Source organism: Amphiura filiformis, chromosome 1 (genome assembly GCF_039555335.1).
Source record: "Amphiura filiformis chromosome 1, Afil_fr2py, whole genome shotgun sequence".
Lineage (NCBI taxonomy): Eukaryota > Metazoa > Echinodermata > Ophiuroidea > Amphilepidida > Amphiuridae > Amphiura > Amphiura filiformis.
Window position 1 is genome coordinate 73,418,150 of NC_092628.1, and position 21,918 is coordinate 73,440,067.

General features: G+C 39.1%; 1 protein-coding gene across 1 annotated transcript; it reads right to left on the minus strand.

Annotated features, from left to right (window-relative positions):
* Positions 1-1,471: 1,471 nt before the first annotated feature.
* Positions 1,472-21,393, minus strand: LOC140152953 (uncharacterized). Its single transcript, XM_072175509.1, has 22 exons — positions 21,206-21,393; positions 20,108-20,266; positions 18,492-18,564; positions 17,602-17,711; positions 16,570-16,767; positions 11,311-11,452; positions 10,930-11,092; positions 10,465-10,574; positions 9,590-9,831; positions 9,371-9,425; positions 8,667-8,809; positions 8,343-8,438; positions 7,680-7,955; positions 7,110-7,241; positions 5,354-5,500; positions 4,561-4,770; positions 4,023-4,193; positions 3,778-3,895; positions 3,455-3,621; positions 3,019-3,099; positions 2,478-2,706; positions 1,472-1,784 (listed from the first exon to the last, which is right to left on the minus strand). Exons 2-22 carry the CDS (start codon positions 20,246-20,248, stop codon positions 1,495-1,497), a joined length of 3,294 nt encoding a protein of 1,097 aa, XP_072031610.1. The 5' UTR covers positions 20,249-20,266; positions 21,206-21,393; the 3' UTR covers positions 1,472-1,494.
* Positions 21,394-21,918: the final 525 nt, after the last annotated feature.

The window sequence follows — 21,918 nt, forward strand, 5'->3', positions numbered from 1 at the left end:
GTGACCACGGACTAGGTTTGATCTGATTTGGCCATTTGACATCATTTTGGACTTGTCATCCAACCCAGGGTTCCACTATAAATTCTTAAACACTTGAGAATGTTCCTGCAATCTTATTGGTTCTTACCCGTGTGATATGACACGATATCACACAGGTTCACACGGGTCAGCGCGTGTGCATCAACGCGATACGCGTACTCGCTATTTGAACTAATCGGAGGAGCATAGCAACAACGGGACTGATCGATTTTAAGCCCTAGGTAGTTCCTTGTAATTTAGGATTTAATTTGATTAAAATTTGTATTACTATTTGAATTGAAGTGTTCAAGAATGAGAATAAAGGTATTGTTTTTAGCCGCTGTCGTACATCTATCGTCTCATATAACATGGGTGACATCATTATTTTGGCGTAAAACAACTCGGCTTGGCCTCGTTGTTTTACGACAGATGCACTCCAGTGGCTAAAACCAATACCTTTAAATATTACATACAGCCTGTCTCAAAAAAAATTGTGCAAGTGAAAAGCGCCCTCTTTGGCGGTTAGAAAATACCGTTGTGACATGATGCTTACATCAACGTCAAGGGCACATTCTTAGCTCTCAAATACCGTTTGTTCTGTTCAATTTACTCTTTTTAATCTCGAGATATGTTTAGTTAAGAACGAAAGGGTAAAATCACAAGTGTGCCACTTTTACTAGGAATAGGGCTGTACATGTAAATCAGTAATAGCTGATGTTGATGCGTCTAATGCACTCCCTCTTCGGGCCTCGTGCATCAACACCAGCATGTGTGCATTATTTTGTCTAATTTCATTAATTTGTCAAATTTCATGAACTTGTCAAAGTTCATTAACCCATAAGTGTGTAATATTTGTTTGTCTTTTAACATGGCTTGAATGACAAAAAGAACAGTATGTACCATGGTAAATTCATTGACATGCACGTCATGTATTTAATTTTACAGCAGAATGTGAAATATTTATTTATCGTTTAATTTGTCGTAAGAGGAAAAAGAGAATCATTATACCTTTTATCATGATAAAACATTAAAAACAATTTTGTATTGTTGTGTAATTGATGCATTCTTTTGATTTCACGAAGGAACTCTTGATAACCTTGATGCTATCATTGATTTACATGTACAGCCCTCTTCCCTAGTAAAAGTGGCACAATTGTGATTTTACCCTTTCGTTGTTAAGTAAGCATATCTCGAGATTAAAACAAGCAAATTGAACAAACTAAACGGCATTTGAGAGCTAAGACTATGCCCTTGACGTCGATGCAAGCATTAAGTCACAACAATATTTTCTAATCGCCAAAGAGGGCGCTTTTCACTTGCACAATTTTTTTTGATTCAGGCTGTACATATGGCTAACCAACCTTGTTTGAAGTTGCTCTTTCACGCTTGCATAATGAGGTGAAATATGACGGCCATGATTTTACATGTTTCCCACATCCAACTTCATTTACATTTTGACATAGTTATTCAAAAGGTTTATTTCCAAATTTCTTCCAGTATCTCCGCAGCCTCTGTATTTTCACATTCTTCCAGTGCGTGCAGTATCAATTCTTTTGTTGCCAACTGTCCCTTATCTCTCATTTCCTGTCGCCACATACGTAGCACTTCCATTGCTTGTAGTTCAATGTCAGTTGTGTTTGCCCGATATTCAGCCTTCTGCACTGCCTGTGATTGTAGTTCAAGTTCGATGTATAATTTCTGAAGGTCGTCTCGATCAAGTTGTTTAATGACTGCTCTGAAATCGCTATCTGACATCTCAGTGGTACCTGTAGGAAAGCGGCATGGAAAAAAAAAAAAAAAAGAGGGAGAGGAAATCAACGCACAATGCTATTTAACAGATACATTAAAGATAATGCTGGAGATGTTGGAGACCTGTCTAATCTAATGCAGCATTTATATAGGGCCCTTACATAATTGCTCAACAAGAGAACACCTAAATTAATTATAAATGAGCCTATAGGCTATACCAAGCCAATACATTATATATTGTAGGCTTAAGTATACTGGTACTTTAATGCTGTACTTTGGTTTTTCGTTTGTTAAGCGCCTTGAGACCCTCTGGGTTAAGGGCGCTATATAAGAGCCTGTTATTATCATTATTATTACATTTGTTTGTACATTTTATACATTATAATACCTGATGCAAGTAATTTAAATTAATGTAAACCAAATTAGACAATAACAAGCTTCCATCACCATGTTCATACCAGATGAATGCATCAGTTTTGTAGAAATTCAAATTATATAGAAGAGCAGGGCATAACCTAGGATGGAGCATAACCCACAAATCATTAGCATAACCTTAATTTTGTAGGTTGCCTCAATGTGATTGGATTGGCAAGTTTCCTTACCATGTTTCATTTCACTTAGTTTGTAAGGAAACGAGCTCCAGCACGTAAATAATCTTTCACTTGATTACTAGTTACAGATAGCATCAGCTTATTTATATTTTCACTCACTTTCTGACTGGCGTTGAAGCTGTTTCCAGTAATAACTCATCAAGATGTGATCCTCTGTGAACTCGCAATAAATCTCCTCATCTTCTTGGTGGCTGTCTGTCAAGGGTATCAAATGCAAGGACTGCCTTTTATCTCTGCATGCTACACAAGCAACAGAAAGCTCAAATTTGATGCCACGGGCCCATTTACCTCGAAGTTCTTCCATTGTCCGTTGCATGAAGTGAATAATCTGAATGAGGACACGGTTAAACCAACAAAACAGAGAGATGCGTATTATGTGCGTGGTGAGGCCGCGGGGATAGACCCCATTATGGCTGCCTTTTAAATGTGGTAAATTAATAGAAGAAAGTTAACATATCTTGGCCAACAATGGTTTGACAACGTCAAAGAATAGAGAGGAATGAACTTAGTGCAAGCTAAGCGATTTGCTCAGAACAGAACAGCTGGGAAGAAGGAGGTAAGGAGATGCAGCCAGATGGTAGTGACGGCAGCCGAAGAAGAATAAGAAATTATTAGATTTAGATTGTATTTCAAACTTTACCTCTTCGCAAATATCTGGAGATGGAGCTGTGGCCTTATGACGCTCATCAATCCCGTACGTTTGCTTTCTTTCAACTACCACCTGCGGAAAATAATTAGCCAAGTAAAATTGAGATTAAAATGAGTACCGGGTATTATCTACTACAATGTTGGGAAACTCATTAACAGTATAATTACATGTAGCATTTGGTTTTCTGGTATCGACATGACAATAGTGGCAGATAAGTTTGGATCCCGTTGACCCAAAAGCTGAGAGTATACAACTGTTGGGAGTGATCTTCTTCATTTTCTTTAGTGTACTATTTTCATGCTGTGTTCTTCATTTTTGTTAATAAAGACCAGCTAGCATATGATAAAAAACCAAATATGATATATTGTTTCAGTGATTATATAGGACTTTCTTAAATGTTCAGAGCTTGCGGGCATTCAAAGTTTACCTTGATGCATGCTGGTCTTGCAGCTTGCATCTCCATGCGATATGAGTGTCGATTGTGTTTGGCGCCAACAGTAAAGCGACCTAATCGATAGAAAAGCTTGGGTGGGATTCCAAACTTTTCCTGAGACCATCTGGCGGCATAGATTGTTACGTAGTTGAACACAGCATCTGAAAGTACAAAACGTTTACCGTATTTACCTTTTACCGTAACCTAATTAATCAATGCTTTGTTACTTTGAAAATGTCTTAATTCTGTCAGATAAATTTGGTAAATAAAAGCTACCTACTCGATCGGTTACCAAAGTAATTCGAACTGATGATTACCTGGCAGATATTCGTAAAAGTTGAGATAAAAAGTTCCGTCTGCAATTTCTCCTGATTCTTTCTCTTGAGCTGATTGGGGAGGTCTAAGACACGCCGGCACATAGTAAGCCTTTTCTTCCTAAATTGAGAATAGAAATTGTTTGAAATGTAACTTAACTTTTGGTTAAGATATTTCTTTACTGTGCAATTCATCCAAGAAACTACGTGGCTATAAATAATGTAATCAAATCAGACGTAACTCATACCTCTCCATTTTCCTCATCAGGATATTGTGGACAGATAAGATCAAACTTCTCCATGATGGCTATCAACTCATCCTTGAGATGAAGATGTTTGCTCCAGATGTGGTTGATGAGAGAGTCCTGTAGAATGCCTTTGTCTGCAAGTAGTTGCCATCTATCGCAATATGTTGACCACTAAATAACAAAACATCCATTTGAAAAATGTGCGAGTCTGTAATGACTATTTGCCAAATTTGTTGTTTAACGACATAGTTTCTATAATAATAACCATCAAATGGCAGATAGTACAAAATTACTGTGGCTATATAAATAAGATGATGATCTGTACTTTGATAGCAAACCCGGGTAGCAAACATCCTAAATCCAATAAATAAGGGCTAACCGTTCGCTGTGGAAGCAATTGATAATTTATATCAGATAGATATGCAAACAATCATTCTTTTGATTGAACTTGTCACGCTATTGAACCTCGAAAGGTACAATTTGAACTGAAAAAGACGACCAAATTCTAATGTGTTCCATGACCTTATATTAACCTTACTTGTTTTTCTATTGGTTTTACTGTAATGATCGTCTTGAAGATGTCTATCAGCCACTGTGGGTTCAAGATGACCAAATCTTTCAAAGACGGTTCACCCTTGTCATCATTTGATCCAAAGTATATGATGGTGCCCAAGTCGTGCATGAATTGAAGGACAGTTACGAGTTCAATATTATCTGTAATTCCATGTTTGGCAGCCTGGTTCCTTGCCTGTTTGATTTATGAAAATATAAGTGATCTTTTTGAAATCATAGTTTGCTCAATAAGTGAAGTTGGTGTAACATATACTGAATTCAGTTTTTAGTTTGGGTCATCTATATGCCCAATTGAATATAATACTGTGAAGTTGCTTTCAAAACAGTTTAGTTAATGTCTTGAGACCATTCATTTTATAATATTATGCGTTGTGTACATGACACACATTACTACAGGTTATAATCTTGACAGGCCAGGAAGCTGAAGCCTCAATCTTTCACATGTCCAATCAGTCGCAAATAAAATGTGTCACTTCATTTTATGGGAATGGTCTTCTTTTTCTTGATTTTATCTTCAAATCTGATCTTTCTTTTTTTCTTCATAGACCAGCATGATATGGGCTTTGTAGCCTGGTTGGAGGATTTGTTTGAGCCTGATCCCATCCGGACCCAAGCGTATCTTCGCGCGAAATTACAGTTTAAACAAACAAGCCTTCCCGTATTTGTCCATACCTGTTCGATAATGAGTTTAAATATGCCCACCCACTTCGATTCTCTTCTACCCGGACATTACTACTACCTAACCAAGGCACCCTTACCTCTTCGAATGTGATGTAGTGAGTCTTTTTGGCTGCCTGATCAAGCAAGACACTTTCAAATTGCATCCACCTGACGGGTATTCTCTCTCCCATGTACGGCTCTTTTAGTGCAATTTCAGTTAGATCAGTGCGAAGACAATGGATCATCTGCAATTCATTGAAAATACAGTCGCTTGTTTTATCTATTCTTACCCTCAAATATTAAAGTCCATCACTCAATTACAGTGCGTGCTAAGACTTTTAAGTCTTATGAGAAAGTGTTAAAATACTTTCTCATAATCCGTGCACATCGACGGCAGTTGTATCTGGTGAGTGTCCCCCTCTTTCTTATACCCAGATAGCTTCTTTTATGTGTCTCCTCTTTCTGTACTGTTCCCTTATCCAGTGTGTTTGATTTATGAGTTCTCCCATCCGATTACATGCTTTTTCTCTTCAACGAGATCTGCAATAACAGATTTGTTCTCCTTCTCTAGAATGGAGGCTTGTCTTTGCGTTCAAGTGAAATTTTTTTCAGCTTTGTCAGCTTCCTTTCTCCATGTTTTCTCCGATATACATGATATATGACTTATCACATAATGCGTCTGATGTGGCTTTTAAAAGCGGTTCTAATGTCATATTTTCTCAAACTTGGAAGAGTATTGGACTCCCGTTTGTTTGAAAGCCCACTCATGGTAGCCGCATAATTTGATAGCCTCCTTAATTTTGATATCTTCCTTTCTGTTTAGTAATACACATCACATTGCAGGCTGACGTCGCACAGAACACCATGTATAGGGTGGGAGGAGTCACAAAAACAGAAGCAGAACAGAAAGAGGAGACCCATATAGGAAGCCATCTGGGTTAAGAAAGAGGGGGCCAAAACAACCAACAGAAACGAAGGGAACTACTTTCTTCCGCATATTTAACCTAACAGTGCCATTTACACCAGCAGGAAGCAGCCGATGTTGATGTACATAGATTGGTCAATGATCTGTCAATTTGAGACAGTGTCGAGTTTTAACATGAAACTGTCGTTAAGGTACGTAAACCCAAATTTTGGATTTGTATAATTTGTATAATTCTGAAAATTGTATTTTCTTGTACATCTTAAACTGAGCTAACCTGTTCATTGAGCATAGCCAGGGAGGGTACGGTAAGGGAGAGCGGGGTAAGTTGAACCGCCAGGTAAGTTGAGCTACCCAATAAAGAAGGGAAAATCTGTAAATATGTCATGTTGTCTCCCTAGACAGTACTTCGGTTATATTTATAAATGCGCTTTTATAAATACGCACGTGACCACCTCCGCGCTGCCATAACAGCTTGCAGATAGCAAGTCTCGAAGTGACCTTCTACATAGCGGGTGGTCTTCCTTGAATGCAAAGGCGGAACAACATGAGACTACTGTGCAGCAAAACTGTCTATTTTGTTCAACTTTGTGATTATATTGTAAACGTTTCCGTCATTAAATGCTTTCAAAATGTTGTTTTTGATAACATATTATAAATTCGGAATGACGCCATGCGTAAAAGTTTTGCTATGCTTTTCTGTATAGTGGTCGATGCATGAGGATTTGGTCACGCTTGCTGGTCTTGGTACGTCGTGCCCATGAGTCATGTGCGTATTTATATTCATAAATATAACCGAAGTACACTTCCGCGTTTCTTACTCGCAAAATTACTCTTAGAAATGGGGAGCGGTTGGGCAGCTCGTGACGAGCATCCTTGTCGAAAACTAATGCAATTACCCCCCCCCCGGGCAATTTGGGCAGGAGTGATACCTTTTCATCGTCTTTGGTTCTATTCTTTGGATTATTTTCGATGCTGTATATTGTTGGGATGACGTGCCTCTCGTATGGCTTGCCCTTGATTGCACTGGATATCTCGTGTTTCTTTTCTGCCTCCTCTCTTGCCTGCAAAACATAGCAAAATATATGAGCATAACTCACGGTACTGTCCGCATATATGCTCACCATCACGACAGCCATGACAGCCGGGGGACTCGGTAAAACTGGGCAGTAAAATAACCATGGGTCGTCAACATGGGTCGCATTTTCGGCCATTTGGTAGATCAATGAAACTTTGGTATCGATTTGCCAAAGATTTCTGGCAATTTTTTTAAAAAAAATTAAAATTCTCAGCAGCATATCCTACCCATAACCAAACTCCGGGTCCCCGGTCCGGGGTCACGACAGTGTAGTAAACCCTTATGAAATCATCAACTTACATTGTTATGAATACCTTTCTATAACAAGGCTGGACTTCTATTGATAACAACGGAGTATTATTGTACAGGAAACAATATTTGTAGGAAAACAGGCAGGTGACAAATTCCCGGGACAAATTAATACCTGTTGTTCTGGAGTAACCTGTTTACGGTTGTGATTCCGATGTGTTCCTATAATTACAATAGGTGGCGTCTTGTAGGATGAAGCATCCTTTTGTTTTCGAACAGCTCCACGACCTTCTCTATTTTGTGATGTGTCTTCTCCATGTTGTGAAGAATCTGCATCTGTGCTTTGCATTGAGTCGCTCATTGGTGTTGCGTATGCATAGATTGATTGAAGCCAAAAGTCTATGAACTCAAGACCCGTAAAATCATGGAAGCGAGATTTCTTTGACGAGTTCTGGAAAAATACGACATATTTGAAGTTACTGAGAGAGAGGTGCCACTAACATGTATGACGCAAGTTAACAAGAGGAATGTCAATATGAGTGGAAAATCGCCAGAATTGACCTACTCTGATTATAGGGAACACGAAGAGAGTATAGAAGCCTGTGTAAATTGGTAGAAAGTAGGCCTACAGTGGTTTAAGATGCTTTTATAGGCGTAGGTTTCCAGCTAACCAAATTGACCGGGATGGACGGGTAATTGAATTACGTTTTCGACGAGGATGTGCGCCCGGGATGTGCGTCTTGACTCCTTTATAGGGTAATGTGAGCAAAAAAAGACGATTTGAAGCTATGAGCTTTAATAATGATAATAGTGAACTACATTTAGGATTGATGCTCACCCGATCGAAACACACATGGCCAACTTCCACCGGATCAGTTAGATTTGTACTGAGATCAAAGGCAAGCAGAAATATTGCACGACGATTCAGGAACACCTGCTCAATGTCACACATAAATACCGGTAATTAAACTAAAAAACAAGAGTCAATTATTTCAAAGATATACTACATCATCATCCAATGTCATCACTCGTCATCATATTCGTCATTACTATTATCATCATCATAAAATATAATAATAAGTACTATTATGATCATCATCGCTATCATCATTATTATGATTATCGTATTTTTTATAAACCATTTCGAATACCTTCAACTTACCTGATGTGCATTGTAATAGACATCTTGTCCAGCAAAATCCCAGAACTGAAATTCTAGAACAGGTTCAACTTCATCTTTGTTGTCACTTTGTCGCTGCTTGTCTAGCTCTTGATCCAACTCCTTCAAAATTTCTGGTGGTAACTCTTAGAATATATAGATTAAAAAAAATGTCGACTAAGGAACGGAAAAGACGCTGTTCAACGGGCCCAACCGACACAGAATTTGTGTTTTAAATGATATCTTCTATTTTTTCCAGACATTTGTCAAGATCATCCTACTCTAAGTATTACGTGTCACTTCACCGTGTGCAAAAATCAAAAGCTAATTGTACATGTTCAAAAGCAAAAATGTTACTTCGACATCAGTCTTTGTCACAGACGACTCGCGATCCTTACTCGCTAGCTTGCTTCCCAGTCTGTAACACAAACTAGCACGACATAGGACTGGCTCAGTTCCTCTGATCACGCTGTCCTCGAATTTAGCGCGCGGAGATGGCTGGTCAGGTTTATATATAGGGCCTCATATACAGCAACGGACTAGTGTAAACACAACAAAGAATTTGAATTCTCGTGACAGGCCCTAACCGAAAATCTAAATCTGAGGCACCCGAACTGAGAACCGAACATTTGAATAATTTCAAAATTGAATTTTAATTCCTGGTCTTAGTATCGTATTTACCCTGTTGGTGTTATTAGTATATTTACCGGTTAATGCAATCGGTGTGGTTTTATTCGATACTTTCGACGATGACTGTTGTTCCTGAAAGAAAATATTATGATACTAATCAGGCAAGTTTCAGTTAAATGATTGTAAGTTGAAATTGACATATTTTTAATATCCTCTCACAAAGCGGACACAAAATAAAGGAAGTAAGATAACAGTTTTGATAAGACAGTAAACCAGATAACACATTTAAATCTTACCACGAGATCTGTGATTCCTGTATTGTTAGGTAGGTTCTCTATATTTGATGAGCTACTGACAGGAGCTTTCGATTCTGCGTTCTCATCTTCCGTCTTGTTCCCGCTCGATTCAATATCGGTTGCCAAGGTTGCAGAATTCCTAGTTGTATCCATAGCGACACTTTCCTCAGGGTGTAAAATGTTTTTAGCCATATTGTATCCCATCGCTTTTATATATTCACTTTTAATCTTCTTTGCGCGCTCTGAAATGAATTGTAACATTGTGGTGAAATTTCAACCAATTTCAAACTTCCTGCATTCTTTTTTTTTTAATTACACCAAAGGATTTAGAAGAAAGTATAGTTAAACCTATCTAGGACGTACCATTAGATTTATTACCAGAAAGGTCAAATGTCAACTTTGTGGCTGTATGGGGTCAAAACTATGAAAAGGGTGCTCGATATCACAATTTAAATAAAGAATAGTTGACACTGTCTAGGCTGTTTCTGTATGCGGCAAAATCGATGAAGGTCAATAGGCCTCAAAGGCCCGGCTCAATTGGAGGTGACCTGCTTTGTTGCGTTACATGGGTACATGGCACGTCCTGGATAGTGCAAACTATTTTTAATTTAATTTTTTTTATATCAAACTAATATTTTGACACCTCTTTCAAAACATGTTTTTGACCACACATAGTAAAGAACGATGCGCCATAGAAGGGTAAATTATACTTTTTATGAAACCTTGACTAGAAGAATACTTAATTTGGTATCGTTTTTCCCGCCCAAAACACTACTCCTTAGTATGGCCATCCCTAAAATGCATATCAGGAAAACATGTTTAAATACGATGATACTAAAATTTTACAATGACCACAGTGATGCTTTACAGCCTACCTTCTATTCCACTCCGTTGTAGATGCCACGAAGATCCAGCTTTGTGAATCGGAACTCTACATGTCTTCGTCGTATCAACTCCGTCCGTAACTGGTTGCGAAGCACTATACCTACGATAAACAAGACAAATGTTTTCCATATTGAGAGACACTTTTTCATCCGATTGCATATTTTCCAAACATGTGTTATTGTTTTCTCCGTAAAAAGCAATACCGTAAAACCTCGTCTACAAGCATATATAGTATTTTATGGAAGCTAAATTAATACGAAACAAGCGTAAATATACCAATACAATAAATTTGTCTTACAATAATACTTGTTTGTATATGATTGGATCTGTAATTTATTTGCTCAAACTCCATAATGGCGCCGGCATTAATTTAGCTTTCATCAGAAGCACTCTATATGCTTGTAGACGAGGTTTTACGGTAACTCAAAAAACTTTTCATTATTACTGTTCCTTACTTTTGTGCAAGCAGTGAATTCATTAGACTGGTCTTCCCAACTCGTTCCTGCCCAACTAGCATGATCCGTGTTCTATAAATCGGTCTTGTTCCGTGACGTGAAGCTCTAAGGTACGCCTGCAGAGCCTTTGGCCCTTTTGTCAAAATTTCTTTAGGAGCTATGTCTGCTTAAAAACAAAAATAAAGGTAAAATAGAAGGGACGAAAAACCTGGTTGGATTCTTATTGATTCAAAATATCATGTAATCGGTGGACTACATTGTTATATAATGATTGTAAAGTACAATCAGATTAAAATGTATTTAAAAAGTTTCGTACTTTTTCTTTTAAGGATTCTGTGCCTGGTAATTAATTAACGCACGGTAGAAAAATAAATATCTCACCTGTATCAGATTCCTGGGTTTGATCTTTGAATATGTTCCTGGCTCCCTCGAATAACCTCGACATCAACGAGCTCTTTGGCTCGGGGTCTGGTGCCTCAAGTGCTGCAAAGATAGCCTCGTCAAAAACATTCTTTACTTCTTTCTAAAAGACAATGCAAATCGTGTTAAGGGAAGACTTTCATGATAAACAAATTTGGGTCAAGAAGGAAAAATGATCATTTTAATTTGTATATTTAATATTCAATTGCCGGTACTTGGATTTTCACTTTAAACGGTGTAAAAATTCATAAGCTTGGCTTTTTTAGATGAAAGAGAAAAATCATATCAACAAAATGTCCGAGTTAGATTTTTTATTTTGGCAAAAAAAGTACCCTAAAGTACTACACATGCACGTTTTTATACGTATAAAAACAACATTTCTTGGTACTTTAGAAAAAATCTGACAACAACATTTTTAGATATAATGACTTTTTTCTTTCATCAAACAAATATAAATTTAAAAAGTTTAAAGTTCATAGCTCATTTCCATGGGTCCATTAATTATTTAAAATTTAACACCTTATAATTATCAAAAATGTTAGCCAATTAAATAGGCAAATTAGATGAAAACCCTTTTTTTTTTATTTACTTTTAAAGATTGCCTATACATACCACATTAGGAGATTATAGCACCTTTATTAAAGAAAAATTGATTTCCATGATCCATGATAATAGGCATTGCTTACTTGCTTACTGCTTATTTCGGGTGGTTTTCCCGAACCACGACAGCTCTCCATATCCTCCTGTCCTGCATCGCCGTTCCCAGGTCAGATGCTTCCAGTCCGGTGTCTTGCTTGAGTATATCTACATATGTAAGGGGTGGTCTACCAGGGTTTCTTGTTCCAAGTTTGGGTGCCCAGTTTATCAGGTTGGCGACAGGTTCACACTTGCTTCTGAAGCAGTGGCCAGCGAAGCGTGTTCTCCTTTCTCTGATCTTCTCAGAGAGCCTTGGGAGTTCTCCATACAACTCTTTGTTGCTTATGTGCTGTTTCCAGTGGATGTTGTACACTGCCCTAAGCATACAGGTGTAACAGCCGTCCAGCTCTTTAGATAGTTTGGGAGTTATGGTCCAGGCTTCACATCCGTACGTTAACACAGACTCCACTGTTGCACTGAAGACCCTCAGTTTGAAATTCTTTGGTAGAGCAGACTTCCAGATCTTACTTAGGCTGTTGCATGCTCTCCAAGCTGCTGCCTTGCGCGTTTTGACATCATGCTCTGTGCTAGCCATCCATGCTCCGAGGTATTTGAAGTCTTTCACCTCGTCTAGCTTTGTACCATTATTCGTGCTGATGTTAACCTGCTGATCTAGGTTAAAGGACATGAACTTTGTCTTGGTGGCGTTCATCTTTAATCCAACTCTTCCAACTGATGTTTCTACCCTTTGCAGCAGTTCCTGAGCTTGATTTATTTCTTCTGACAGTAGGGCGATGTCATCAGCGAAGTCCAGGTCGGTTACCACTTCTGGCCCAACTCGTCTGCTCTTTCTCCTTTCAAGCTGGAATCCTAGTGCTTCTTCCTTGCCATCTATAGCCACTCTCAAGGCATAGTCAAGCACTATCACAAACAGATACGGGGCAAGTGTATCTCCTTGTAGAACGCCGGCTACGATGTCAAACAGCTCAGTTTCTCCATCAGGGAGATCACTTTGGCTTTCGTTTTCTTGTACGTCCTTCCAATGGCATCCACAAGTTGTTTTGGTATCCCATAAGCTCTGAGGATTTGTAGCATCTTGCCTCGGTGAATAGTGTCGAAGGCTTTTCGGAAGTCAATGAATGTGATAATGGCTGGTAGATTTTTGGCCTTCACTCCTTCAATTATCCTTCTAAGAGCCAGTATGTGGCTGACGGTAGTTCTTCCCACTCTGAAGCCATTCTGGTTGTTTCTCAGAAGTCCATCAACTTTGGGTCTTATCCTGTTGAGTATCAACCTATTGAAGGTTTTGGCTACTATTGAGGATAGGCTGATGCCACGGTAATTGCCTCCTTCACTTAGGTCTCCTGACTTTGGTATTGGGATTATGTTAAGAATAGACCACTGATCAGGCATTCTTTCTTTCAGCAATGCATCGTTGCAAAATCCTAGCATCAGGTCATCTAGGTCACATCTCTTTAAAACTTCGGGTGGGATGCCGTCTTCTCCACTACTCTTTCCCTCTGCTATTGCTGTCTTTGCCTTTGTGTATTCTTCATGGCTAAAAGGACCAACCTCAATCGAGAGATCATCTGTGATGGGCTCTATCGTATCATCTTCTCCCTCTATATCTGGGGAACTTCCTAGTAGATCTTTGAAATGATGATACCAGTTGTTAACCCTTTCCATCTGAGTGTCTCCTTTCAGCTGGCCCCTCATTGACGATTTTCTTCCTGTAATGTCATTGATCAGTCTCCAACTCTGACTGTGCTTACAGTTGTCATGAGCCATTTCAACTTCTCTCAGCTTGATATTGAGATCGTCCTCTATTGCCTGGTTATAGGCTCCTGCTAGTTCAGACTTTGCCTGATTATAACTGAGCCTGTTGTCTTCGGTTGTGCATTCTTGATATGTCTCATAAGCCTTCTTGATTTTCTGTCTTGCTGTTGTTACTCTGTGATCACTTGAGAAGCACGCCTTCCTGATTTTCTTTCTAACAGGGATGATCTTCTCTGTTGCTTCTGCAGTGGCGCTTATGAATCTCTCATATCGCTCGGTTGCATTTTCATTGATGTCTTCTAGAGGCTGGAATCTGTTACGTACCTCAATTGTGTATTGCTGCTGTAACTTGTTGTTTGAACACAGTACCTTCCAGTCGTAGTGTTTCTTTCTTGACAAAGCTTTGCTCTTTCTTAGGCTTAGTCTGATCCTTGCTGATACAATCCTATGATCAGATCCTACGCTGGAAAAGGTGCTATAAGCTTCAGCGTTCAGCAAGCTGTTCTTCCACTTTTTCCGAATCAGAACATAGTCCAGTTGATATTTGCTTCCCGTTGGGCTAATGTACGTCCACAGCTTTCCATTCCTCTTTCTGAAGTAGGTATTAGCAATTATGAGGTTTTTCTCAATTGCCAAATCTACCATATACTTTCCATTTCTGTTGGTTGTGTCATGATAGGTATAATTTGCATCTCCAGTTCCAACTCTACCATTGAAGTCTCCTACTATAACAAGGACATTGTGAGCTGGGATGGAATCAATGGCTCTTCTTAAGTTGTCATAGTGTGCTTCAATGTTGTCTTCATTGTCCACGTTAGTTGGACAATAGGTAACTATTACTGTTGTTGCTGGGTTACCCTGAAAGTTGGCAGCCAAGATACGGTCTGTGTGATGTGTCACGCTAGCTAGTGAGCTTTTTGTACTAGAACTGAGAACGATGCCAACTCCGCCAGTTGCTGCACCTGCTCTATTTCTGACAGCTGAAGTTGTAATTAGCGTCTGGCCAAGGATGTTCTCATATCTGACTGGTTCCTTGTGGACTATACGATGTTCCTGTATCCCCAGGATGTCTATGTTGTATGCCATTAAGCTGCACACTAGTTCCTCGCTGCATCTTTGCTCTCTGATGGTCCTCACATTCATGGTGGAGATTGTGACAATTTTCTTGCAGTTCATAAGGTTACTCCTTTTGCTTCCACATATGTCAGCCTTGTCCCTTCCTTGCGGCTTTGAGGACAAGCCATCATTTGATTTCTCAGAATCCGTGTCAGCTCCAGGAGTTGGTGTTTTTGTAGGGACTCTAACCCTAGTGTAGTTTAGGTTTGCTGTCATAGTTTTTTCTTTTGCTGCTTAATTCTGCGGTCGCAACTCCTACAGAATGGTTTAACATAGGAGTTTGCCTTCTCACAGTTGTCTTGTGGCCGCTGTATAATAATGAGAAATCATTTTATCAACGCCCTTCACTCTTACCACTTCCGTCTCCAACCAGATGTGGTAAGTTGTACAGGACTCAGGACTCCCTGCTTGTGTTCACTGACCGTATCCATAGAGTATTAACTATTATGAAACGCCCTTCTGCCGGAGACAAGAGATTGCATCTCAAAACCGCCTGAGGTAGTGAACTACCTCAGCTATTTGACCCATAGCTGGGGCTTGGTTGATGGGCGCCAGGGCATGTCCACACGCCGGTGGGCCTGCGCGCCGCATCTCTGGGGCCCAAAGCTGCTCCGAGATCCCTTACAGTTTCGCCTGGGGCCGTGGGGTACCCAGTTACCGTGTGCTGTCGCTGGGAGGCACTGTAAGAGTCTTGATGTAGGAGAGGCTATGTACTGGCAGGAGAAGGCTTACGTACTCTGCTTCCCTTTTCGCCTTACGGCTAGCCAGCGGCAGAAGCTGAAAGCAGAAATTTGCAAGCACTAAACTACATGCTACTACTAATCTACCTCGCTAATGCACTAGACGCATCACAACACCCTGTGTCCAAAGGACACCAACACACTAACAATTGCAACAATATATCAATTCTGATAAACGTGAAGTTGGAAGGCATAACAGAATCAAAAGCAACTGTCGCACAGCGACAACGCCTGGTAATATACCCGGGATCAATACACATCTATCTGCTATGCGCGATTTGATATTCAGACGATAAATCTTTGGATACCTGGGTAGAAAATGTTAAATATCTCCCGTAATGTTTGCTTTCTAAAGAAGCCAATTGTAAGGCTTGCATTAATATATGTGTTGAAAGAACATGAAAGTCGTTAGCGTGCGTATTGACAAACAATCGTGCGTTTTGAAATCAAAAACTGACAAAAACTCAGATTTTATATGTGCAGAAGAAAAAAATGACAGCTGCCCTCATTCGTAAACACTCGGGTTACTGAACATAACACGGTACTATAGCGCAGTGGGACCACTGGTGGAGGCAGTCTAAAGCAGATGACGTACCAGGCTCACTGATATCTACAGAGGTCAGTCACTAGCCTATTGTCAATAGCCTTAGTCGGATGTCCCTCGGCCCATTATGCTTCTCAAAACTACTAAACAGGTCGGAACAAAATGGCCATTCGTGGCTATTGAAGAACGTGGATTCGACCTACCATCACGGCGATTTGCGCCATAAAGATATCGGTGCATTGACACTGTGTGTCGACTGTTCATTGCCAGAAGTGAGTAAGTGCAATAGCTGACATTAGTAGGTGTCATGTATATATGAGAGCAAATACAGTGTGGAAATCGCCAATTTTCACAAGGCAGCTATTGTACTTACCCACTTCTGTCACTGTGCAGTCGTTGTATTTATACCTGCGTTTTGAGAGAACATTCCAAATATTTGACAGCTCCCAACTGTTTAGCAAGTTGTTCCCCTTTCTCTCTGGTTATTGGCTTTACTCCATGCTTGGTTAATTTTTCCAGTAAACGAGGATCATCCCTTATCTCGGTTTCCAGGCCTACTAAAATGAAAGGCGTATTGCGACAATGGTGTGTTATTTCCGGAACCCACTGGAAATTAATGAAGAATGATATTTTTCTATGAGTGGCAAATTTTCTTTTTCTTTTTTTTTTTTCTTACTTTTACATCGTGTACATATATATATATAAGTTCAGGACTTCTGAACGAAAAACGAAAACCGGTGAGCGTGTGGGGAACCATTCACTCAATGATATTTCAGGTGGTGTGCGGCATGATTTACTGGAATAAACAAGAAGGCAAAACCTCTCCCTCGTTTGGCAAGTATTTGTCCAATAAAAGAGAAGACTGGTTTTCTCAGTGAAGAGCCCGGTGTCTTCATTCCAAAAAGCTGATTTCTTGATCCAAAAAGCTGCTTTGTCGATCAAGGACCAGGAATTCCATCGATAAATATGCTTCTTGTTAAAAAAAACCAGGGATGTTCTCATACTAGCCTACCTGTATATTGGTTTTTTCTTTTGATGCATACTACTTACCATACGCCTGGACTGTTCAATTTTCACACTGAGTGATCGGAGCCTAACCAACAACATTTAAACTTTATTTCTTAATATACTTGCTTGGTTTGTGATATTGTAAGCGTTTTAAAATTTCAAAATAATCCCATTCAACTACACGACCGACAAAGGAAAAGTCTTGAATTTATTAAATTTTGCCGCACACCACCTGTGAAATCTTTGACAATTTCATCACGACCTCTACGGCGGTTCCTGTCGCCTATAAAAGGAAACAGTCAGCTGTGATGGGTTGCCAGTCTAATAAAACCACTAGTGTAATGTGAGTCTAACACCTTAATTTTTCTTGGATTGTACAAAAAAAAACTAATCTATACATTCCAAATGAACTTGTTCAAAGAAAAAGCTTACCTTTTCTTTCACACTTTCGAAGCTTGCTTGCAGAGCGATTGAAAAAATCACGAGAAAGACATCTGTTTGTGGATATGACAGTGGCCGTAGCCTATCGTAATCCTGTTGTCCTGTATTATAGAAATAAAATGTTTGCTATGATTGAAATTCATTCAAGTGTGAGTGATGGGTCATGCATATTTCTCAACTTATGGTAACTCGTGATTCTGAAAATACACAATTTTAGGTTTTTTTAAACTTGGATCACTGAATTGATGAGTCTTAAATAACATGTAATCTATCGTTTGACGTCTCGACGCCCTGAAAACGGAAATTGATCAAGGGATCGTTTTTCAGCAAGACTCGACTGCAACAATGATTCTGTATAAATTCAGCTTCCGTTTAAATGTGTGTAAAAAAAATTGCCCCCCACATTTTACCCTCCCACCAGCCTCAAAATTATTGCACAGCCCCTTATAGCCACTCCCTAGTCAGGGCCGTTCCTATGGATTTTGCCGCCCTAGGCAAAGCCTCTCCCTGCCGCCCCACCAAAGCATACCAAAAATGTGTTAAGGGGCCGGGGTTACCCCCTTGAAAACTCATCAGTTTTCCGCCCTGTTTTCTGTTTCTCTTTTCGCCCCTTTTTATTTTTCCTCCTATTTTTCTTTTTATCCGCACTCATTGTCTTCCCTTCTCTTTCTCCATTCCCCTTTTTTCTTTTTTTTTTTTTTCGCCTGTTTTTGCGCCCCTCTGCGTTTGCCGCCCTAGGCGACCGCCTTACCTGGCCTAATGGTCGGAACGGCCCTGTCCCTAGTGTTTAAAAAGACCAGGTAAAAAGTTAATAACTGTTGTTGAAAAATTCACAGTAAGTACGATTTATTCAGAAACTTAAACTTTGAATCTGTTATTACCTGCAGTGTCAAATATTCCTAGTGCGTATGGTTCTCCACCAATCATTACAGTTACTTGATAATTATCGAAAACCTAAAATATACAAATACACATGTAAATCTACAAGAGATGGTGTAAAATGCATACGGCCTAGGCCGAAGGCCGAGTTTGGCCTCGCTACATAGGCCGAGTCTTCATAAAAAAGTTTGAAGGACTACTCAGACTTGGCAAGAACGTTGCATTGCAAATAAAGTTGTTATTATGTTGCTGTTCATAATGACTAGAACAAAATAGTGTTATTATACAAAGATGGACAACGTCATGCACAAAAGTAACGAAAGCTACATATAAAAGGGCATATTTTATCACATACATCATAATGAAGATGAATGGATATATAAACTACTCACATAAAGAATGTCCGCACTTATGCAACCCGCCCTACACCAAACCCTGATCGTGTTATGACATTTTGAGTGATAAGGTCGTGTGCAGAATCTTGTTAGCTGCAATTTGATACCACATTTGCTACCAAACACTCTAAATTCACAGAGATTGATACCAATATATGAAATTTGGTGCATTTGTAAATGTTGCAAATTAGAAACGGACCACGCGGACCTGTCGAGGTAAATTGCGGAGCCTGACCATTGCAACAATCCATGCGTTTTAAATTAACAATTGAATAAGGCGCGCACTTGGGATAGTCGACAGCTGCCCATCGTGGGCAAGAAAGCAATTTCGAACGCATGCATCGTTTTGATTTGAAAATGCACCAAATTTCATATACTGGTGGTATCAATCTTTGTCAATTTAGAGTGTTTGGTAGAAAAAACACGATCAGGTTTTGGTGTAGGACGGGTTACATAAGTGCGGACTTTCTTTATGTAAGTAAGTAAGTAAGTAAGTAAGTAATAATTGCTGTATAAAGCATGATACGTGCTAGTTTCTTGGGTAGATACAGATTAGCATTGAAGCCATATTGTAACATTTGCTGAGAAGGACGCCCTCAAGTTTGGTCTAAATACTGATTTTTACATGATTGAAATGTATTTAGTATTACATATCCTCTGTAAAAATCAAGGTTATAGGTTCTGTGTAGTTGTAACAAGGTTTTGAATAAACGATTGAATACGTCGTTTTATTATTAGTCGAAATATTAGCCGAACGTGTATGTGATACCCATACACATGATACACTGTACATATACACGGAGTGCGAGAAGGCCATTATAACCATGATAACACATCAAAATGACCGAACACAGTCACGATAGAGAGAGTGGCGTGCATTGGCGACATATGCGCCGATATTAAATAGCGATTTTCTTTGTTTTGCTTAATCTGGTTAGATCCAAAAGGAATATATCTGACAGTGAAAACTAACATTTTGTGGGAAAGAAAAACAAATCAAGCGACTTGTTTGTGTCTTATAATGCTTTGTTGATGCGAGCTTGTTGCTTGGCCGTTACGTGACTTCTTAATGAACAATGTCTAATTATTATGTCCTGCTACATGTACGTCATTTGAAAAAATGTTTTCTGATAAGGGCTTTATGCAATTCCCTTTCCAAGAGTATAAAAATATAAAAGAGTATAAAGCTGAAAAACACACATACCTATGACCCTTATACTTACAGTGGGAATATATTCAGTAGGAAGCTTGTTGGTGGTGTAAGTAATAGCCAAAGCAGTTTTCAAATCATGACGCTGGCCATCATCATACAATTCATATGCTCCGCCACCACCTCCAACTAAAACACACTTGATAGCCTGCATCTTGCAATTTCCGGCTTACTGCAAGTATTCATTTGACGAAATGTAAGACTTTTATTTTTTTATATCCTAGATATCTACGAGTAGGCCTATGTAAATAAGAGAAAGGTGTAAACAAATGTTGAGTCCCTGCAACATTGAGACAACACTTAGGCCTATTATGCAAGCTTAGGCTATGCAACTCTAAAATTGGAACACTTGCTAATCTTAATATGACTTCAACTATAGGGTAAGTAGGGTAGAACTTTTGACGTCATATCTATTTTAGTTGGATGACCTCATTCCCTGGATCTGTAATTAGCGATGCTATATTTAGCCCCTTGATCCTAGATGTTTTTTGATATCACGTTGGGGATTCCTCGATGTTTGTTTTGTGGGAATCCCCTATGTCTTAGCACCTTGTTTCACTAAGTGACGGTAGGGATTCCCAGATATTTGTTTTGTGGGGAATCCCTATGTCGAAATTTATAAAATTCATTGTGTTATCTAAATTATCCAAATATCTAAAATACCATAATAGGTATAACTATTATCCATTATCCGTTGGATTCTCAAAATTGGGGAGGGGGCTGACCAAGCAAAACATTTTCGTGACCCATCGTGTGGGTTTCCCGAGCCTCGCACCCCCTCGGTGTCAGGAAATATGTCAAAAACACTCATTTTCCCCGGTATCTGGCTACATTTTTTTACTTCATCTGGATTACCCGCTGGATTATTGGGGGCTGAGCCTCCAGATCAAAATTATTGAGGGGGATGAGCCCCCACAAGCCCGCCCGGTTCCTACGCTTATGTTATCAAATACAATAATATCCAAATAACTTAAATATCTATTAAAAGAATGGTGCAATGATCCGGGTAGGTATGAAACACGGTAAACGACTTCTATGACACACTCACACCGTACCCACCTATAAGCCTATAGGGCCTATACATTAAGCATATGAGGTGATGTACACTTACCGTTTTACATGTAAGCCTATATTGCTTTTCTCAAATAGATCCGTATGAGAAAATGGTACAGGTAACCGCGCATCGCTCTCTCCGTATAATACACGATAGACGTTTAACTTGAAAGTCACATTATGTTAGTCCATTTTTCACAATGATCCACCATTCTACAATGTTTACGTCTATTATATCTGCGTCCAAGAAAACGGAAATACACGACCTGTAATTTTCCGGATCAATGGGTCTAAAGGTCATATTTTCAAAAGGTGCACTTGTACGAAAAGGTTAATGATATGCTGAGATATTCATGGTACTATTTAGGCCTACACATTAAAGAGAAAATAATTTCGTTTCAGGCACGTTGACTTTGTCAGTTCACAATATAGTATAGTGAGATAGAAAATCCTTTATTGTAATATTTCTATAAAATTAATTTGATTTGATTTAAATTGATTTATTGATAAGGCCAAGTAAAAATAAAAACATGTTTCTCGTCCGGGTTTTTACAAATTATGAGAATGAGGGCCTTTTTATTTTTTATTTTTTATTGGAAAACGACGCTAAATACCTGTATTTGGCACCATATTTCGGGTATTCGACATAAAGATTGATGTCTGAGAAAAAGGAGGATGCCCTTTTTATTTTATTGTTTTGAGAGGTAGACCCCTTTAGTGATCACAAAACTCTTCTTAAATGATGTATTATGCATTTATTAAGCCGAAAAA